Source organism: Exophiala aquamarina (genome assembly GCF_000709125.1).
Source record: "Exophiala aquamarina CBS 119918 chromosome Unknown aczIA-supercont1.2, whole genome shotgun sequence".
NCBI classification, from domain to species: Eukaryota; Fungi; Ascomycota; class Eurotiomycetes; order Chaetothyriales; family Herpotrichiellaceae; genus Exophiala; species Exophiala aquamarina.
Genome location: NW_013550586.1, coordinates 2,951,723 through 2,971,880, shown reverse-complemented (window position 1 = coordinate 2,971,880; position 20,158 = coordinate 2,951,723). Strand labels below are relative to the sequence as shown.

Sequence of the window (20,158 nt, the reverse complement as noted above, 5' to 3'; positions counted from 1 at the left end):
TGTGGGCAGCAACTGTAGAGTTCTCTGGGCACTCTGCAAGGCCGGCATGGCTGAGCACATTATTCTGAGTCGCAACGGCAGCCATGTTTCTGATTCCTGATGCACGGTGTGAGATCACAATAGAGGCAACATTTCCACCATTCCTCCAGACACTTATGCGTCCGGAATCTCAGACCAGCCACGAAATTGGATCGAAGCTGTTCCGGAATTCCCTGATTGACATCTTGAAATCCCCATTGAGAAATTCTCCATGGGGAATAGCGTTTGGCAGTTTTGGTGGAGACATTTCGCAAGGCCTGGGATACATCTGAACTATGTACTGCGCTTCCACTATTTATTAAGCAGGTCCATGCTCCTGTTGCATTTCAGTTGCCAGCTCAAGTTCGAATCATCTTTTCTTACATTCTCATATTCCATTTTGTCAGTGTCACACAACCATGGCCACCACGATCGAACACAAGACCGAAGGCACTGCGCATGCAGAAGATCTTTCACCAGATCCCCACGCCACGCAGGACTTGGACAGTAAAATTCACCACCCTGAGGATTGGTGGAACTGGCGACTCGTGGCTACCAGTAAGTCCCACAACTTGAAATCGCACTCGCATAGGGACTGATAGATGGTTCCATCACAGTGATCACCATTGGTCTCTCAATGGGCTTGTATGGCTATGACAACAGTTTTGCGGCACCCTTAATGGCATTGCCATTGTTCATTGCAAGATATCAAGGTCCAGCACTATCCTTCACAGTATGATTGCCACATTCCACCAACAAATCTCATGAATTCTGACGACATTGATCCAAGGCTCACAATCTCGACCTAATCGTGCCCGTACCTCTGATTGGTGCAGCGATTGGTGTCTTCATTGCTTCACCGATGATGAAACGATTTGGGCGTAAGAAAACCTTTCTTGCGGCATACTTGTTGCTTTGTACACCTGGGTCATTCCTTCAGCTGTTTGCCCCGAATCTCGGTGCCTTGGTGGTTGGAAGATTTTGGAATTGTAAGAACACCCTTCCTCTACATGCGGCATGCCTTTCATGTTTTCGAGCTAAAAGTTGTGTAGATCTTGGTGTCAGTGTTCTTACAACCACTGCACCACTGTATCTGGCGGAGATGGTGCCCGCCCATTTCCGTGGCAGAGCCATTGGGTTCTGCGTGGCCGGAGTGTCAGCTGTTGGCATCGTCGCGACCACTCTGGTCTGGGGCACTTCAAGGATCTTAGACGAACGTTCATACAAGATTCCCCTGGGTCTCCAAGCTGCGTTTCCTGCAGTGTTTGGTATTCTGACGTTCTTGGTGCCCGAGTCCCCGTTCTGGTATGTACAGCATGATCAGGCCGAAGCTGCAAGGAGGACACTCATGACCCTTCGGAATGACAACGTACAAGTTGTGGAGGCAGAGCTCTCTCTGCTATTAAGGTCCATTGTCGCACAGAGGGAAAATCAAGCAAACACCCATTTCTGGGACATTTTCAAGCCGATGCACCTCAAGCGAACGCTAACAGCAGGTGCACTGTTGTGTCTCAACCAAGTCAGCGGACTGGTCCTCGTTAGTACTTACTCTACCGTTATCCTTGTTCAAAGTGGGGTTGGAAATCCATTCCAGATCACCATCATCATTACCTGTCTCCAATTCCTCGGGACTATGGTTGGACCAGTGTTGGTGGACAAGATTGGTCGGAGACCTGTGGCACTGGTCGGCTTTTCCGTCCTGTTTTTCCTCGACATTGTGGCCGGAAGCTTAGCTGCCGCTGGATTGACTACCGAGGGTCAAAGACTCGGCCTTGCAGCTGTGTTCATCCTCTTTGGTTTCTTCAACTCGGCATCTTTCCAATCATTGTCAGTCACTCTCTATTTTGCCAACCTATATTCACATACTGACTTTGGTAATCCAGGGCATTCGTCCTCCCTACTGAGATTCCAGCAGTGAGTTTACGGGAACCCACGGTGGCATGGTCGGTCTTCTGGAGCTATACCACCGCCATCATCACAACTTTCGCAGTACCTCAACTCACCGCACCTGATGCAGCGAATCTGGGGGCTAAAGCTGCTTTAATTTTTGCCGGATGTGTTCTGATCACGGTCATTTGGACATACTTCTTCATTCCCGAAACCAAGGCTCGCACCATGGCAGAGATTGATGAGATGTACGCCATCAATTTGCCTATGAGACACTGGAAACATTACAAGTGCGAGGTAGTGACATCGACAATAGTGGAGATGAAGCAGGCCGAAGATAACTGAGGTCCTGAGTGACTGATGAACCGGGGACACCAATTTGGCCACCTTAGAGTTCGTCATATTTCTTCCGCTCGTGGCTAAGTACCAGAGGACCTTTTGTATCCAAAATAGCTTCGGGGAAAAGTCTTCCTCCCGTGCATCGCTTTATGCTACTGTAGTATCGAGGTGCGAAATGCTTGATATACTTCGTTATTATACCATGGAAGAAATCCTTACATCTAGGGTCCATCATTCATTATAAGGAGAGAACGAGATAAGTATAAATGTTCTGATAGGAGTTTATTCAACTACTATATACCTAGGAATAAGAATATTAAAGCGAGAGAAAAGAAGAAGAAGAAAGGCAGGTTCAACTATTATCAATACTAAAGAATAGATATAATCTCCTCTATAGAGTGATCGTAAAAAAAAAGGAATGGTTCAATCCAATCCGCTCATTAACGCCATGGCGAATAATGAAAAGCAGTGAGCTTTTTGTGGCACAATTTTCCTCGCCTCAGTCTAGACGCGTGGCAGGTGTATTTACCTCCAGACTTTAGAAACCTAGCAAGATCGCTAAATCGAGCAAAAGCATTGCATGAAAGGCAATAAATATATCGAGTCTACCACCTAATGATCTTTTGTGGGAAGAACTCGTCGATGAGCTCCAGATAGTATGGCTATAAAATGGTCAGTATGTATCCCTTGACATCAACGGGAGAGGAGAAAATCTCACCTTCAGCTTCTCGGCATTAGGTTTCTCATCGCTCTTGCTGTAGAGATCGTATGGATTGAACCACTTGACGGCCTTGAGCATCTTCTCGTCATGTTCATTCATGAATTGCCGATAAGCACCCTGTTGATGCCAAGGATAGAAGCTATGGTATCTAATCATGGCGAGTGCCTCATCAGGGAGGGTTGACTGATCCTTGACAACATGATAGAGATATTCATCATGGCCCCAGGAGAGCATAATGTTCCCAAGGCCACATCCTGGCGTGTAAATACCATTCTTTGTGCCGTAGATAGAATCGTTGAAGTCTGGGTTGGCAGAGAAGGACTTGTTGCCATAGATGATCTTGTCGTCGAAGGCACAGCCCACGGGGAATGTGTCTCCGACGACGTCCCACTGTCCTTGTGCATCAAAGAAGAACAGAAGCTTACCAAGGTCGTGAATGAGGCCAGTGATTTGCATCCAGCGAGGACAACCATCACGACGCATGGCTTCAGCCGATTGTAGCAAGTGCTCAATCTGGCTCAGATCTGTGTCAGGGTCCGACTCATCGATTAATGTATTTAATCGCTCGATCGCTTCCCAGATTGACATATTGGCACGTGTCTTTGAGTGGAAATCATTTCGTGCCTTCAAGTTGTAAGCGACGGTTTGCTTGCTATGCTGTTCCAAGTAGAAGTTCTTAACTCTGTCGCTGGCGCTTTCGTATTGGCGGAATTGAGTCTTATCCTTATCAACATCAAACTTTGATGTAGCAAAGTCTTCTTTCTGAGCTTCCTGCTTGCTCGCTCTGTCGGCTAGGATATCTGCATGCTCGATGTCGTCACAGAGTGCTTCAAAGGCCAAGCCATCACGATCTGTGCGGAACGCGGGTGCATGTGCATGCGATGGTTGCTGAACAAGTACGCCGACCATACTGAATGTAAGCAAAAATGAAAAACTCAAAGGGTGGATCCGTTAGGCCGTAGCTAGGTGTTGGAAGAACGAAACGATCAATGTTGACCAGAAACAAGGCGGTAGACGCTGGGACCCTTTATATACCTAGATAGCCATGTGACAAGAAGGGATTAGACACGTGAATTGAGGATTGCGTAGAGTGGGTTTGATTGTTTTCGAGCAAGGCAGGGCCATGAGACAGCATCTCGTACTGATATATGAGTGTCACTGAGGGGCTGCTGGATCCCCACTCAAATGAGGCAAGCATCTGGAAAACAAACGAAGACTCTGCACAGTGGTAGCTTGTCAGTCGCATGGACAGAAAGGCAAATCATACACGACTCCACCTCAACGTCAGTATCGACAGGGTTTGTAGGAGCTTCTTCATGCTTGAGGCTGTGAACAGAAGCCGAGACTGCTTGAAAGTTGCCATATCCGGAAGATGATATCAACAGCGGGATCCTTATGGATCAGGATTCGGCGCTAAACGGATCAGCAAGCACGATCCGTCGCAAGGCCAAATTATGGGCCTATATCTCGATTGAAACTCGAGCGACGTAGAAGCGGTAGTCGTTTTGCCTTTCTGAGTGGCTGAACATGTTCCAAATCCTTGTCATAAAGGTTGGAATTCAAAGCATGGTCCCAAGGGTGTGTGTTCGCCTCCCGGCGAAAGCTACAGACCGCGAGGCAGAAGGTGTCCGGTGAAGGTGAAAATTTGCATGAAAATTTGCATTTGCGAATCAAGACAGGGGGGACCAGGAGGACAATAAGTCGGTGAGAATTATGAAGCAGAGAATGATACATCATATCTAGCTATCGAGGTAGTACAAGGTGAGAAACATGACCATCAGCAAACCCTTGACAACCCGGGGATGGGCAGGTGGCAGGAACTGCTAATGTCGTGTAACCGTTGATGCATTGTGGCCGTCGTTATGCATGACAGAGGCGCAAGGGTCTTTTCGAGAAATGCTGAGATGTCCAAATTTTGAGATCGCACCGAAAGATTCACAAGCTTCGCAAAGAACGGAGAGTCAAGGAGAACACAAACTGTTGACAACGAGGTAGACTTTAGATATGGAGTCTTAGGATCCAGATTGCGTAATTGCGCCCGGTGAGAATTGCCCTTCCCGGCCACAGAGGAAGGGGAGAACGAACCGACGCGGTGGGGCGCGCATTCGATGTGTGCAGCCGGAAAATGCCCCAAGCCCAGATTCAAGCCTGCAAACAATACATAATGGCCACATGCCAGACCCCCTGTCGAATGCACTCGCCGCTGAGGGTCAACGTGTGCCTATCCCATTTCCTTGGACACGTCCCACTACAATTATAGACAACGTCCCACTACAATTATAGACAGTTTCTATCTCACACTCCCTAATCGGTTCTTTTTTCGCCGACGAAAATAGCCACGTGCCTAAGATCTGGAGGAGCTTTCCGAATGCTCAGATCTTCCACGATAGAGCATCAAGCACAGTTTAGGGCCGCGTGGAAGGCACACACACTCCCGACTCCCGAATGCCGACGGAATGGCATTTGCTCCAGAGAGGCTCTTTCCTCGATAGCCGACTGTCACATGATACACCTTAACCTGCAAATACACCCAATGACAGCAGCGATGTCGACCCTGACTTTCCCTAGATCAGACTAATCGTTCTCGGTGAATCTTTGACCCGAAACGGAAGCGAGCGTGGGGGACCAGACAAATAATTTTTTGGGGACGATCTTGTTCCTCCGCTGGTACCCCAATGACGATATCTCTCATTTGGTTACCGTAGGATGATGCTGAAAGGTTTCCTAGACTTGAATAAAGGCCCCGCCATTGAAACCTGTCAATGCTTAAGTATTTGTCGAACAAACGCGTCAACAGCTGCATACAACAGCCAAATGATAGACATTCCGTTCAAGCTGAATACTGGAGCCCCCATCCCTGCATTGGGTTTAGGAACATGGCAAAGCCCCGAGGGACAAGTTCGTGATGCCGTAGCACACGCAATCAAATCTGGCTACCGACACATCGATTGTGCGTACGTGTACGGAAACGAGAAAGAAGTTGGAGAAGGCATCAAGGAGGGTCTAGCAGCGACAGGAATCTCTCGGTCAGATCTCTTCATCACCACCAAACTATGGTGCACATATCATACGCGAGCGGAACAGAATCTCGACATGAGCTTGAGCTTGCTGGGATTGGATTACGTGGATCTTTACCTGATGCACTGGCCTGTTGCTGTAAGTCTGCCCCTGCTTCTTCTCGACTCTTAATACCACAGTGCTGATCCCCTGTGTCTTGCAGATGAATCCCAACGGCAATCACGAAAAATTCCCAAAGTTGCCCGATGGTCGCAGAGACCTGGTCCGGGAGAGATCCCATGTGGACACCTACAAGGATATGGAAAAGCTGCTTCAGACTGGCAAAGTCAAGGCGATCGGCGTGTCTAACTACTCCAAGAAATATCTGGAAGAACTTCTTCCGAAAGTTAACGTTGTCCCCGCCGTCAACCAAGTCGAGAACCATCCGTTGTTGCCTCAACAAGAACTCGTCGATTTTTCCAAAGAGAAGGGCATCATCACCACCGCATATAGCCCCTTGGGCAGTACAGGAAGTCCACTATTCGAAGATCCCCACGTCGTCAAGTTGGCCGAGCAAAAGGGCGTCAGTCCAGGCACAATTCTGCTCAGCTACCATGTTGCACGAGGCGTCGTGGTCATTCCTAAATCTGTTACGCCCTCGCGAATCGAGGAGAACATGAAGATTGTGAATCTTTCCGAGAGTGACTTGGCCTCCTTGGCTGAAATCTCCAAGAACGGAGTCACTCGCTACATCTACCCAGAATTCGGCGTTGATTTTGGTTTCCCAGACAAATCTTGATTCCATTAGCCCGGTGTTGGAATGTCTAGGCAGATGGCGGTTCTGAGGAGCAATCTAACTTTGCATGCTAGAAACAGTCCTGCGTACAAAAAGGACAGGGGTCCCTGAATTGGCACATAGAGATCAGACTGGTCGGCAGACTTAGCATTCTTCTCGTCATACAACGCTTATACGGCGGAAAAGGCTCCCTCGCCGATGCATGATCCACCAATTCTGTAGCTTCCAGGCGTGCTTGTCAACCTGAGGAAGAATTTGATAGTTCAAAGAAGCGCTACCTCCGTGAATTGAACAATGTCCGAAAGTCTACCAAAACTTATCCCACGCTGACGTCGGGGCATCTCCCGGTACCAAGATAGTTAGTGACTTACTTGACGGAAGCCATTCTCCGGATTCTTTCCATTCTCGATACTCGTCCAGGCCTGCAGGGGGGCCGTTCAGGGGTGGGAGGAGATCGCCGCGTTTTGTCCTACCTCCTCGAACCAACAACGGAAACTTTGGCTGGGGCTATGACCCATGGCTATCTTTCCTATTGCCACTAGCCTCCCACCCCTTTCAAGCGACCAGCATTAGTCTTGGAGACGACCAACGCCCATGATGACTGGGACGTATCCAGTGCGGGAACCTTGGTTCTTGGGCAAGCCGGATATGCTGTGCGATGTGTAGAAAGCCAACCGGCGTTCCGCTCGGAACGCCCGCTGCCACTTCATTCAAGGTAATGCTTCGTGCTTTCCACTTCACATATGGAGATTCATGGGGTACTAGATTCCCCGAGTCCCGCTCTGCATGGGAGACACTTGGTCTCGTGTCCGACAGCGCTACACAACGTCCAAACGCAGCTGTGTGCCCCAATCTTGAGTGCTTGTCGAAGCCCCTTTGGAACCACCAGGATGAAAAAGTCAGGGTGATACAACAGTGGCATATATACTGGGAGCCGCCAAGTTGGACTCTTGGTGGTTTTGGAACATCTGATACTGCATTGCCAACCTCGGGCCTGGAAGTTCAACAAGACTTAGGAAGGCACTATATTCAACAAACAGGAGCTTTAGCATCACCAACACCCCAGCTCCAATGGTTCAGGAAATCGCCGAACCGTCCAGTATGTCTTCACAACCGAAGTTCCTTAATATTGCAGTCGTGGGCCTTGGTCGCATGGTCAGTCACCACTGATTGCCCCCCTGGCTTAGCACCACCAATACCAGCGTTTGTAACTATTCACTTCACCACAGAGGCACATTTCTCAATCATAATACTCACCAGAAGGATGCAGGGCAAGCGACATGTCTCGACATTGCTCAATAGAGTACCACGGGCTCGTGTTGTCGCGGTGTCAAGCTCAACACCGTCAGAAGTTGAATGGGCGCGCGCGGAACCAGACTATATTGATTTTGACATCAAGGTCTACGACACCTACGAAGAAATGCTGGAGCATCCGGGCTTGCAGGCTGTCTGGGTTTCGACGAGCACAGACGTGCATGCAATTCAGACCATCAGGGCTGTCAAGAAAGGCTTGCATGTTCTATGCGAGAAACCTTTAAGCACGAACATGGATGAAGTAAGTCTTTCAATTGGTCCTCAAGCAACCGTCTTGCGCAGCCTGCGTCCCTGTGCCAAGGCTCACTCCACTCCAGATCGATGCTGCCATTGCAGTTGCTGAAAGCCGACCCGACCTGAAGGTGATGGCCGGCTTCTCCCGCCGATTCGACGCTTCATATCGAGACGCCCATGAGAAAATAAAGTCCGGGGCCATCGGGGACACATACATGATCCGCAGCCAAACCGGAGACTTGCTAGACGAGACAGGCTTCTTCATAGCGTATGCCAAGCGCAACGGCGGCATCTTTGTGGACTGCACGATCCACGACATTGACTTGACGCTGTGGTTCCTGGACAATCCCAAGCCGAAGAGCTGCTACGCGGTGGGCACGTTGAAACACTACTCGGAGCTGGCTGAAGCGAACGACGTAGACAACGGTGTCGGAGTTGTTGAATACTACGGTGGGAAGATCGGGTATTATCTTGCGTCTCGGACGCAGGCATATGGACATGATGTAAGCACCGAAGTGACTGGAACTGAGGGCAAAGTGCAGATCAACCTGACACCTCGGGCCAACAACGTTGTGCTGGGCGACAGGCTGGGGCTGCGCCACGAAGTGCAGCCAGAATACTGGCAGCGATTTGAACACGCTTTTGCGACTGAAGCATCTGAGTTTGTGAATGCAGTTCTCAACGACACACCTGTGCCGCTGCCACTGGAAAGTGGGAGAATGGTCATGGTGATTGCAAGGGCATTGCAGGAGAGCCTTTGGACTGGGGAGCCCGTCAGGTTCAATGAAGATGGAACAAGAGTCTAGATAGTAGACATGCTGCCTTCTGCGACAGGCTATCATTTATAATAACTGTCGAACAAGTTGTGAAAGAGGAGCACGCTGGAGAGGAGAGAAGAACATTCAGGGTTGAAGCTAGTGATTCCGGCTATCCACTAACCACGTATTCAACCAATCACAGGCCACTTCATCGTAGCACTAAAACTAAGCTAATTCCGACCCTTGAGGTTTCCATCTCACTTTCACTTTATCCACAAGGAAGAAAACAAGACCGGGGACGTGCCTATGCATTCTTCGCATCTCTCTTTGCAGCTCGGTTGCGAGCAGTCCGAACAGCAGGCGCGCCCTTGTAGACATCGTTGAAATACTCCTGGGTGTCAGAGGTCAAACCAGCCTCCCAGCGGCGACGGGCGTTGACCTGCTTGCGTACTGTGCCGGTGTAGTCGGTATTGATGCCCTGGGCCTTGAAGTAGCCGAGCGTCTTTGGGTGTTGAAAGTCTGGGTTTGCGTTGATCTCCGTGGTACTTTTGTTGTGGAACTGCTTGAGATGATATTTGACTCCTGTGGCATTCGTGTACATGTGGAAGCACAGTGGGCAGCATGGTGGATCTGCAACGTCGGCGACGCGAGAAAGTTTCTTGTCCGGGATTGGCACGTCGGCTCCTCTGGGGGCTCGAGACGTGTAGACTGGTGGTCGTGTTTGAGCTGGGACAGGTGCAGTTATGGCAGAAGCTGAGGTGTCTGTGAGATCGTGGATGTTAGAACATATTTGCACCCTTTGTTTCTAGGTATTGGGCACCTAGCTACAAACCGAAAACGAGAGGACGGGGAGGGGCCATCGCTCCGAAAGAATCACTAGCTTCGTCCATTGTGGGTGCAGCTTCAAGAGCAGGATCGACGAGCGAGGATTGGAATGGTTCTCTGGCATTGCCGGAAGCTCCGTTGACAGTGGCACGCGGTCTCCCGCCCGTGAGCCTCAAGATGGCTGCTTCTGTTGCTAAAGTCAGCGACAGTTACAGATCCGTTGTGTTGGAAATCTTGATCTCGGCTTTCTCCAATCCCAGTTCTTCATCACATCTCTTAACCTTGCAACCACAAGCTTCCTGCAGACATGCGATGAAGTGGTATCCACAAGAGATGTGGTAAGACTTGCAGTGGGGTAATTGGAATGAGCACCGAGGGTTGACATTGTGGTTGGATGCGCATTTGTTTGGGAAGATTTTTTGATTGTCGAAGTGAAAGAAACTTACCAAGAGTCTCAGTAGCCTCAGCGGGGAATCTTGGATTGTTATCTTGAGAATAATCTTCCGGGCCATCGAAGAAGGAAAGGTCTGATTCGCTCAACTGGTCGCTCAACTGCGCGTTCAACGGCAAGCTGTCGTCGCCGTCGTCAATCTCAGGATAGATCGACATGGTCCCGTTAGAGCCTTGGACGTCTCGCGCGACGGCCAGGGTAACGTGGAGAAGGCGTGTCCTTGAGCGTCGCGCAACGGCCAAAGAACGATCAATGGGGAGTCAAGTGCTGGAAGAGGTTCTCCTTTGCGATGATCGCAAAGGAGAGATGATATCCAAATGTTTGAGCACCTTGTTGTTGAGAAATTTTCAAGAGATGAGTTGGTGGTGGGAAAAAAGCCCTCATATCGGAATCAGATCGTCGCGCTAGTTGATATAGGACTGAGAACTGAGGTGAAGGTACATACACGAGCAGTGAAGTCGTGGGGGTCAGGCAGTCCGCGGGCGGTCAAGAGAACATAATTCCGAGTAAGCAGTATACCTGCTCGCATCGGTGTGGGAGGACGCCATAAATACGGTGGTGAAAGCACAGTAGGGCGGTATGGAAGATGCCATAACTGTTCAAAACAACAGCGGCCGGACAGCTGGGCCCCCCAGCAAATTTCCAGCAAAACAGGAGCTCGACTTGCGCCAAAGATTTGAGGAGGGTTGTCCGCCATCTTGGTCGTGAATATTGACATCAGCCTCTCCGGAATGGTCGGAGAATGGCCTGGAATCTCCGTGTCTTCTCTAAATTGGCGTTCAGCCTTTGTCACCCGACTGACGGCGTTGTGTCTAGCCATGAAGGGCAAGCATTCCTGGACCATCTAATATAGGAAGCTGATTGCGAAAACATATCGACCCACTGCTCAACGGAGAGCCTTCCCAGACCGGCCGACAGCTTCAACATTGTCGAAGAAAGAGATCACACAGAAATAAGGACACCAACATCAAAGCTAAATAAAACCAGGCAGCAATCGTTAGGGAGAGATGAGTGAGAGCAAGGTGGGTAGGCCAGTCTTAAATAGTCCTTGGGCTGGGCTCCCACATGACAGGACCCTGAATGACCTGAAACAGGGGCCATCCTCGCCGTGGCTGGTGGCGTTGGTGAATTTCACACCTTCTTCATGATGACCAAGGGTGCTACAAGCAAGTGCTACTGGCTGCGATATGTCAGTCCAAGAGCCTGTCACGCGCGGCGGCCTGGAAGGGGTCAAGCAGGACCCGGAAAGATGGGAAAGAGAGCATATTCTACGACTTCAAAAGTTGAAATGGAGAGTGGAGGAAATCATTGGAAAATCAAGGTAGGTTCAGGCTACAAGATGCAGAGATGCAGCTACCTTGGTGGAAGGGAATGCATTCATTTGCGATATGAAAGCAGAAAGAATGACTGGGGTATTTCCACACGACACCAGGAAATCTCAAGACCAGACTACTTGGAAAGAAGATGAGCATGACTTGCGAGGAGATCCATCGATGATGTTATGGGCTGTCATTACTGACTCGAGAAAGACTCTGAGCTTCAATAGTGCGGAGTGGCAGCCTTCGGTGGGCCCACTCGGCAAAATGTGAGGATTCCGTTGCAAGCTCTGACACTCTCTGGACCGAATTGACAGATATGATGTACGCAGCACATGTGATGGACAGATTCGAGCAGCCAACATTCCTCGATATCGAACAGTAAGGAAATGTTACGGTGTGGACCGAGCTGTCCCAGGCCGAGGAGTGTCTTGGTTTCCGCCCCTGAACGCACTAGTTCTGAACGAATGCGAGTAGGTGCCGGCCTCAACTGGTATGGAAAAGGTTTTGCAAATGAGCAAAGAGGCGTTGGATCAGCGCAATTGGCCCGGACGTCATTGCCCTCCTTTTCCAGTCAATGGTCGGTCTTCTCTCGACCCATTTCTTGGAAGTGCCAACACGTCGATCGCCACGTCAAATCGCGGCGTTGGGGACTAGATAAAGCAAGAACTTCCACCGAGCTGCACAGCATCCTGGAACATCATTTGTTCACAAGTGTGCCATGCCCCCTCATCGGGGTCGTTGGATTCTTTGCGCCGACAAGACCTGACTCAGACAAACTATTAAAAAGCAGGTCAAAGTCGGCCCCAGGAGTGTCCGTTTTGCTTGCTCTGTGGACGTGGACACTGTGATCGGATTTCGTAACCGTCGCGGGTAGATCTGTCATTGCATTGGCAATCAACATGCTGATCATCTTTGCGATGTCTACGTGGCCAGTCATCAATCGCGGGATCGCAGGAATTGCCATTTTGATCTGTTGGACTGCAGTAGGTTCTGGGAGAGCTGACAACATGGCAGGGTTCAGGCTGACTTCCGATCCGTACGTGAAAGGGAGAGGTGAGCGACGGGCCTTTGGCGCAGGCTGTCGATGTATTCGATTTGCTCCCGTATATTGCGGTGGTGTCAAGGCTGTCGGGTTTCCGGCATGAGGTGTACTATTGCCACCCCGACGTGGTGTTCCTGCAAGCCTGCGCATGGTGAGTTGGCTTTGGCTTTGTTGCGTTCCATGGCTGCGACTGTGATTGATGCTGGTGCTGCTAATTTCATTTTCACCGAGTGTGAAATCAGAAGTGGAATGTGGCCGTTTGATGCCGCGAGATGATTTTGGCTCCATCTTCGCCGTTACCACGGCTACAGCGTTATCACCCAAGAATGCGTCAACACAACGAGTCGACTCCAAGGGGCCGGAATGCAACAACGCGCTTGTTGACTAAAGAACATACCGTTCCAAAGGTCGAATTTCTGAGACTTAAACGTAACTTGTGAGGTGTGAGTTTGTCTCAATGAGCTGGATCCGCAACAATGAAGATAGTGGGAACTCACCAGTCGAGCCAAAAGAATGGCGCGCTGGTCTGGCACAAAGGAACGTGTAGTGTCAAGGTGGGGAGTCAACGAACAACAGGTCAGGGGGCTCTATTCAGACTCAGAGCAGTCAAAGACAGAGGAATGGTACTGTTTGCCTGAATCATTGTGTTTGTCTACCTTTGTTGTTCTGTTTGCCAGAGATGAGAACTCATCCCTGCATTCACGAGAGATTCCGAACTCCGGCTTGTCATGTCCCCGTTCGTGCCTTCACCGAGGTATGATGACTGACTGGTGGCGGTCTTCAGGCTCCATGGTACTGTTTGCCTGCCAATTGTGACATCGCGTCCCCTTTCTTGTCTCTTTAAACGTTGCCAGCCTCGATTGCAGCCAAGCACTTCTCGAATTCATCCCAGTGAGACATGACATTCTTGCATCCCAGCTCAGCAAGTCTACCAGCAATCTCCTGCTTCTTCGCATCGGTATGGTACGAACCAACATAGCCGATGAGCGGAATCTTGGCTCGAACTGCAGCAGTTGCACCTGAGATGGAGTCTTCGATTGCAACACATTCTTCAGGCTTGGCACCATACTTCTCGAGAACATGAAGATAGATGGCGGGGTCCGGTTTGGAGGTAGGCTTGGGAAGCGAAGTGGCAGCGGAGTAGATTTCGTCGGTGGGGAAGTACTTCTCTTGACCGGCCTTTGCAATGGAGACACGAACACGGCGAAGAGCGGAGGAAGAGACGACAGCCAACTTGTACTTCTTGTCGTCGTAGAGTCTGGCGAGGACTTCGATAGAGCCATCACAAGGTTCAGCCTTTGCTTGGAGCTTGGCAATAACACGGGCGACTTCGGTCTGAACATAGCTCTCGAGCTCCTCTTGCTCTAGCTTGAAGTCGAATTGCTTCTGCAAGGTTGTCATCATGCCGCGGAAGTTCTGACCAACAAGGTTGACAATGAGGGATTCTCCAGTGTAATGTTGGTTGAGACATTGCTTACCCATGATTTCGTTGATGAGATCGGCGCAAGCTTCGAAGGCGAGATCCTCAGACTGGACAAGAGTATTGTCACAGTCGAAGAGTATGTACTTGATCTACAACAATTAGCACGAGGAATGCCCAGGTCAGCAGGAAGTTTGAAGCCTTACAGCCATGATTGCTTTGCTGTCGGATTGAAATCTTGCTTGTTTGGAAAGATCGGCACCTGGAAATGGATTGTTTCCTGCTCGCAGGCGGAGATCGTCAGGCTCACTCAGACCAAAAAAGGGAATCTCCTAGACTCACAGCACATTTGAGTAGCAAGACAGATGTTGATCAATGGTGCTGAGAGATGAGGAAGAGGAAGAGAGAAACTTAGGTAGGAAGCCGTAGGAGCAAACTACTAGCGTGAAAGGTGCGGGTGAAGAGCAGGACTGGCAGTGACAACAAACAAATACGTGAATGGATGAGGCCAAGGGAGAAGGAGGAAGGCAGATGGAGGATGGATTGCCGACAAGCAAACATTGCATGACGAAGACTAGTCCACGGGTCAATTCAGAACAACAAGTGGAACCATTTGATATTTAATGAAGCGTATCTGCAGCACTCTTGTTGCAAGGCTTAGTTGGCAATCACAGCCAGGGTTGAACGTCCTCAGGTTTGCCCACCTCCTGAGGAAGGGGGATGCGTTCTGTGAACGGCTTCTCGGTATCGACAAGGCTGCGCATCGTTGTAAGGATCAGCCGACCCGTCTGCTCTTCCTTTCTCTGGAGTCTCCAACTGTGGTAGATCTGCCACCACCACTCGTGTGTTTCGCCATCTCTCCCAAGATGGCCTGCAACTCCTTGTGGACCAAGCTGCCTCTCCCACGGTTTGTCCACAATGTAGTGAAGGACGACAAGCTTTTCATTCGACCAGATTCGAGGGTGCCAGTATCTCATCGTTTTCAACGCATTGAATTTCCATGACACAGGACACCACTTGTCCCTGTAGAACTCTGCCAGAAAGTCTTGATCAGGGAACTGATAGTCTTTCAGTGTCTCTGTGGTGTTGAAGTGTAAGAGCATCCTATTCCATAGATCCTCAGATGGATAGAAGAGAAACATTCCACCATTGAGCAGCTGATATGTCGGTCGGCTTGCAGCGGTGATAGGAGCGGCTACATCGTCTGGATGATTTAAAGGGGTGTATGCACAGTTTCCCTTTTGCCAATCTGCGGGTGCCCATGAATCGTGATCAAGATTGCAGACACAAGAGTGGTTGGCAGCCAGCCAATCCCGTCCAGGGAGCTCAATATCAAAGATCTCGTCCGGGTTTCGGAAGACGGCCATATCAGCATCTAAGAAGACGGCTCGAGTATAGCCAAGTGTGTATATCTGAAAAGCTCGGAGTTTGGTGAAGGTATCCTTGAAGCGCTCGGCCACACTACCTCTATTTTCTTGGTCCTTCCTCGGCAAGAGAAGTTTGACCTGCTGTAGTTGGATGCGACTATAGTTGTTCGCTTCTTCTTCCAGTGCAGCAATAGCATCTCTCCCCAGCGAGGCCGTGTATTGAATTATCAGAGGATATTTTGATGCGTGGAGATCGAGAGTATGGGCGAGAATGACTGCACCGGGCACATAAGAGGGCTTGGTCAGTAGTGTCACCCAGCAAGACTTTTCCGGGGATTCCTTTTGAGCTGGCATTGTTTAGTTAGGAGGAGGTGCAAAACCTACCAGAGAACATCAAAAAGCAAGGATTAAAGCATGGTAAGCCGCCATTGCAAAGGGGACCTATTCAATAAGCCAGAAAAACCCCTTCCATCTGCCACGATGAGAATGTTGCTGGGGCTTGGAAGTCATGGCGTCACTGTCTGAGGGAGCTGAAAGGTGATGTCAACAGCAACACATTCAGAATTGTAGGAGATATTTTGGACAGGAGGTCATTTCTGTTTAGAGGGTGTCAGGCCATTGATGACTGTACTAATCCTCCCATGGCTACAGTGGACTCCGTATGTATATTAATCATTATTGTTCTACGAGTAATCTCGCCTGGGGAATTTGAGAAATTGAGACACACGGAGGTCTGGGGACGCGTCTCGTGTCAGTCACATGCGGTCACATACTGGACGTAGTCACGTGCTTTGTGTGACCAAAGCGGTAAGGGCGCTCGGGCGCGGAAGGCGGGTGTCTCGTTTCTCCGCCGACGGGGCTGAAGTCAAACAACCAGCAAGTCTTTGTTGACACGAACCACCCCGTACCGCACCGCCGCCTCGTCACTGGTCAACCGCACATTTTACATACATACTCCCGTACTAACTTAAGTGGTAACATTTCGGACTCCTTCGTTCAGCTGCTGCATCTCTGCTCTGTGCGTGCTTCAGCCCATTACCCCTCCAAACACTCTACCGTTGCTCGGACCCGTATCTATTCTTCAACGGACCATCCTCATCCCTTTCTCCAGTTGTACGAACTTGCCCACTGTCTGACATGCAGCCATGGTACTGTTGGAGAAGCAATGGGTCAATGTCCAGGAGAAGACCTTCACCAAATGGTTTGTTCATGGCGCTGTTTCACTTCCTCCGTAGACCAACCAAACTAACTCCTGCAGGCTCAATAACAAAATATCTTCGAGAGATGTCGCAGTCAAATCGCTCGTTACAGACCTCGCGGACGGTATCATCCTTATACATCTGTTAGAAGTCCTTAGCAATGACTCACTCGGCCGTTATGCCTCCAATCCGCGCCTCCGGGTCCAGAAATTCGAAAATGTCAACAAGTCGCTGGAATTCATCAAGAGCCGTGGCATCTTGATGACAAACATAGGCGCCGAAGATGTTGTGGATGGAAACAGAAAGATCATATTGGGTCTAATATGGACCCTCATTCTACGCTTCACTATTTCCGATATTAATGAGGAGGGCATGACTGCCAAAGAGGGTCTGCTATTGTGGTGTCAGCGAAAAACCGCATGTTATGAAGGGGTCGAGGTCCGAGACTTTTCGACATCCTGGAATAATGGATTGGCTTTCTGTGCATTGTTGGATATTCATCGACCTGATCTAATTGATTTTGACACCTTGGACAAGTCGGATCACAGGGGTAATATGCAACTGGCGTTCGATATCGCGTCAAAAGAAATCGGAATACCCGCCCTTTTAGACGTTGAGGACGTGGCCGATGTCCCTCGGCCTGATGAACGATCACTCATGACATATATTGCTTATTGGTTTCACGCTTTTAGCGCAATGGAAAAGGTTGAGAATGCAGGTCGGCGGGTGGAAAAATTCGTCTCCAACATGCAAGGTGCCTGGGAGATGGAGTCCGCCTATGAGAAGAGAATGCGTGCTTTATTGCAGTACATCAGACAACAGAGACATGCATGGCACAATTCAACATTCCAAGGGACATACGCGGATGCGAAAGCCCAGGCAAATGATTTGGCGGGCTTCAAACGGAACCAGAAGCGGAAATGGGTTGCTGAGAAATCGGATCTGGCCGCGCTCCTCGGTAACATCAAGACCAAACTTTTGACATATCGTTTGCGACCCTATGTGCCACCCTCTGAGCTCCGCTTCGAGGTCCTGGATCAGGAATGGGCAGCGTTGGGTACTGATGAACATGCCCGAAGTAAGCTGATCAACGAGACCATCCGGGACATCAAGAACGGATTGAGGCGGAGCTTTGCTGACAAGGCTAATGACTTCGCTCTGACACTTAACACCTTGTCCCTTGCCGTGTCTGGCCTGGAGGGCGATGTCGAAGATCAACTCCAACACGCGCAACGACTTTCGGCCAACTTGGCACCTCTAGAACAATATCTGGAAGGAATAGCTATCCTGGACGAAAAGTGTCAAGAAGCCAACATCGACGAGAATGATTTCACCACATACACTTATGACGAACTGCTGTACGAGTTGAGCTTGGTGAAGACCAGCGTGCAGAAGAAACTCACCTTCCTTGAAAACCAAATGGTGGCCCGCAACATGACGAATCTAACCCCAATCCAATTGGAAGAATTTGAGTCGGTCTTTCGGCATTTCGACCGAGACGGCACCAATGCATTACAAGAATTAGAATTCAGCGCAGCCCTGGCGAGTCTGGGGCTGGTCTACGACGAGCAAGAGATGCATGAGAAGTTCCAGGAGGTCTGTCACACCGGTATTGATAGATCCATGTCCCCTGTGTCGAGGCGACAAAGAGAAAGCCATGGAGTTGGATTCGAGCAGTTTATTCGATTCATGGTGTTAGTGACAGAAGATCAAAACAGCGCCGATCAAGTCTTCCAATCCTTCCGTGAAGTGGCGGATGGGAAGCCTTACGTGACAGAAATGGATCTGAGGCATTCATTGATCCCTGAAGAACTTATTGAGGATCTTCTTCAAAGTATGCCCCAGCACAAAGGGCCAGATATGGAAGCAGATCGAAACGTGCCGAAATATGACTATATCTCATTCATGCAGGGCATGATTGGTGATGGCCACCATGAATCTGACAGCGATAGTGAGGGAGGAAGAAGCGGCTCCAACAGCGTCACTACGCCGACTACGCCCAGGAGGTAAAGAAGCAGGTTTCAGGTGGCACACCAACCACCTTTCTTTTTGTGGCTCTTTTAGATTCAGGGTCATATATGTCACTCTGTCCTTGATGTTTCTCGCACAGCCGTGGTGTTGGAATAAGCCTTGACTATTTATTTTGGATTGCTTTTGGGACAAGGCGGATCAGGGATTCAGGTTGGGCAAACAACTACTAGTTCCTTTTCCTCTAGAGGCAAGGAGACTACGATGATGGTATGAAACGTTTCAATCCAGCGATCGGTTACTCGGCCGGTCAATAGCAATGCTAAAAACTCAATACCAGCACGAATACATGGCTTACTACCTCATTTTTGATCAATATCGGCCGTCTAAATATGACTGTTTCCTATCTGGGACTAGATATGCCATCGATCAAGTGTAACATGTAGGTAACCCCCCTATAACACCACAAATAACTAACTGCGCCCATGAACCCAACGAACAAGGGGATACATACATACATAATAACACACCAGGTAGTGTACCGTGGTCTACAAACCTGTGGGCAGGGCAGTACCGAGGCAATTCTTCGGCTGATCCTTTTGCTAGGGCAAAATGCCACACCCAAAAATGCCTTGGTAGGTCCCTAGGGATATACCCCGCACGCCACAAGGACCTTATACCGCCCACCGGGAAACCCCCCTTCCTTGGGAGTTATCCAAGGCTGGGCCAGCCTGTCGACACAGCGTGCACGGGACGGGAGGCCGGCGCGCATGTGTGTTGCAATGTCGACAACGACATTGTCATGGCGCCTCACCTGAGTGAGTGTGCTGCCCCAATACCTGTGGGGCAAGGTACCAGGGTATGTCTGTAGATCGAGACCCGCGAGTGGCGACACGGTCAGGGCGCACAAGTCACCAACGAAGGGGAAAGGGGGGAAGGGAAGAAAACGGGGTCAAGTATGTATAGAGTACATCCTAGGAGTGATATCTTAATTGAGTACTGTGAAATGATTGACTTGAACGAGCTGGCGGGAGCCTGGCCCAACCAACTGTATAGCTCGGAGGGAGACAGGGTGTGGTTGACTCTGCACCCGAGGGCCGAACGGAGTGGAGGTGGAGGTGGGTGTTTGGGAGTTTTTGATTCAAGGCTTCTGGGTATGTACCGAGTATGTAGTTCCTAGTAATAGGATCGACATGATTCAAGGTGTCGAGCTTTTTCCGTGCGAGTGCACTCTCGTTCTCACGCTCTTAAGTATGCTTTTATTCTTCTCTTGCTTCTTTCTCGTATCCTAGGTACTCGCAGGGTGAGTAAAGGCTGGTGGCTGTACAGACATTGGGAATGCCGACCAGATAGAGACATATTCACCAAAGTCCACCGCATACCAGAGTGCAAGACGGATCAGCATCGATTCGAGTTTGCGATAGTGATCGTTCCTAACTGCATTCTCTGCGCTGGCTTTTGATCAAAAGTTGGGGCTGCTTTGTGATGACAGCTAGACGACAC

The 20,158-nt window shown here is 49.8% G+C and overlaps 9 protein-coding genes across 9 annotated transcripts; 4 read left to right on the top strand and 5 right to left on the bottom strand.

The window, feature by feature from the left end:
• Nucleotides 1–437: 437 nt before the first annotated feature.
• On the top strand, nt 438–2,250 carry A1O9_02888 (uncharacterized protein; the record flags this gene model as incomplete). The annotated part of the gene is made up of 5 exons (XM_013408459.1): nt 438–576; nt 636–751; nt 809–1,007; nt 1,071–1,845; nt 1,902–2,250. The coding sequence occupies 5 exons, from the start codon at nt 438–440 to the stop codon at nt 2,248–2,250; spliced, it is 1,578 nt and encodes a 525-aa protein (XP_013263913.1).
• Nucleotides 2,251–2,849: 599 nt separating this feature from the next.
• Nucleotides 2,850–3,874, bottom strand: A1O9_02887 (inositol oxygenase; the record flags this gene model as incomplete). The annotated part of the gene is made up of 2 exons (XM_013408458.1): nt 2,850–2,906; nt 2,963–3,874. The coding sequence occupies 2 exons, from the start codon at nt 3,872–3,874 to the stop codon at nt 2,850–2,852; spliced, it is 969 nt and encodes a 322-aa protein (XP_013263912.1).
• Nucleotides 3,875–5,779: 1,905 nt separating this feature from the next.
• A1O9_02886 (alcohol dehydrogenase) lies at nt 5,780–6,761 on the top strand (the record flags this gene model as incomplete). Its single annotated transcript, XM_013408457.1, has 2 exons — nt 5,780–6,121; nt 6,186–6,761. 2 exons carry the CDS (start codon nt 5,780–5,782, stop codon nt 6,759–6,761), a joined length of 918 nt encoding a protein of 305 aa, XP_013263911.1.
• Nucleotides 6,762–8,022: 1,261 nt separating this feature from the next.
• Nucleotides 8,023–9,112, top strand: A1O9_02885 (uncharacterized protein; the record flags this gene model as incomplete). Its single annotated transcript, XM_013408456.1, has 2 exons — nt 8,023–8,313; nt 8,390–9,112. 2 exons carry the CDS (start codon nt 8,023–8,025, stop codon nt 9,110–9,112), a joined length of 1,014 nt encoding a protein of 337 aa, XP_013263910.1.
• Nucleotides 9,113–9,368: 256 nt separating this feature from the next.
• On the bottom strand, nt 9,369–10,498 carry A1O9_02884 (uncharacterized protein; the record flags this gene model as incomplete). Its single annotated transcript, XM_013408455.1, has 3 exons — nt 9,369–9,826; nt 9,897–10,076; nt 10,336–10,498. The coding sequence occupies 3 exons, from the start codon at nt 10,496–10,498 to the stop codon at nt 9,369–9,371; spliced, it is 801 nt and encodes a 266-aa protein (XP_013263909.1).
• A 1,858-nt stretch (nt 10,499–12,356) lies between these two features.
• Nucleotides 12,357–12,989, bottom strand: A1O9_02883 (uncharacterized protein; the record flags this gene model as incomplete). The annotated part of the gene is made up of 1 exon (XM_013408454.1): nt 12,357–12,989. The coding sequence occupies one exon, from the start codon at nt 12,987–12,989 to the stop codon at nt 12,357–12,359; it is 633 nt and encodes a 210-aa protein (XP_013263908.1).
• A 552-nt stretch (nt 12,990–13,541) lies between these two features.
• Nucleotides 13,542–14,333, bottom strand: A1O9_02882 (phosphoglycolate phosphatase; the record flags this gene model as incomplete). Its single annotated transcript, XM_013408453.1, has 2 exons — nt 13,542–14,273; nt 14,328–14,333. 2 exons carry the CDS (start codon nt 14,331–14,333, stop codon nt 13,542–13,544), a joined length of 738 nt encoding a protein of 245 aa, XP_013263907.1.
• Nucleotides 14,334–14,789: 456 nt separating this feature from the next.
• On the bottom strand, nt 14,790–15,842 carry A1O9_02881 (uncharacterized protein; the record flags this gene model as incomplete). The annotated part of the gene is made up of 1 exon (XM_013408452.1): nt 14,790–15,842. One exon carries the CDS (start codon nt 15,840–15,842, stop codon nt 14,790–14,792), a length of 1,053 nt encoding a protein of 350 aa, XP_013263906.1.
• A 791-nt stretch (nt 15,843–16,633) lies between these two features.
• On the top strand, nt 16,634–18,697 carry A1O9_02880 (uncharacterized protein; the record flags this gene model as incomplete). The annotated part of the gene is made up of 2 exons (XM_013408451.1): nt 16,634–16,689; nt 16,747–18,697. The coding sequence occupies 2 exons, from the start codon at nt 16,634–16,636 to the stop codon at nt 18,695–18,697; spliced, it is 2,007 nt and encodes a 668-aa protein (XP_013263905.1).
• Nucleotides 18,698–20,158: the final 1,461 nt, after the last annotated feature.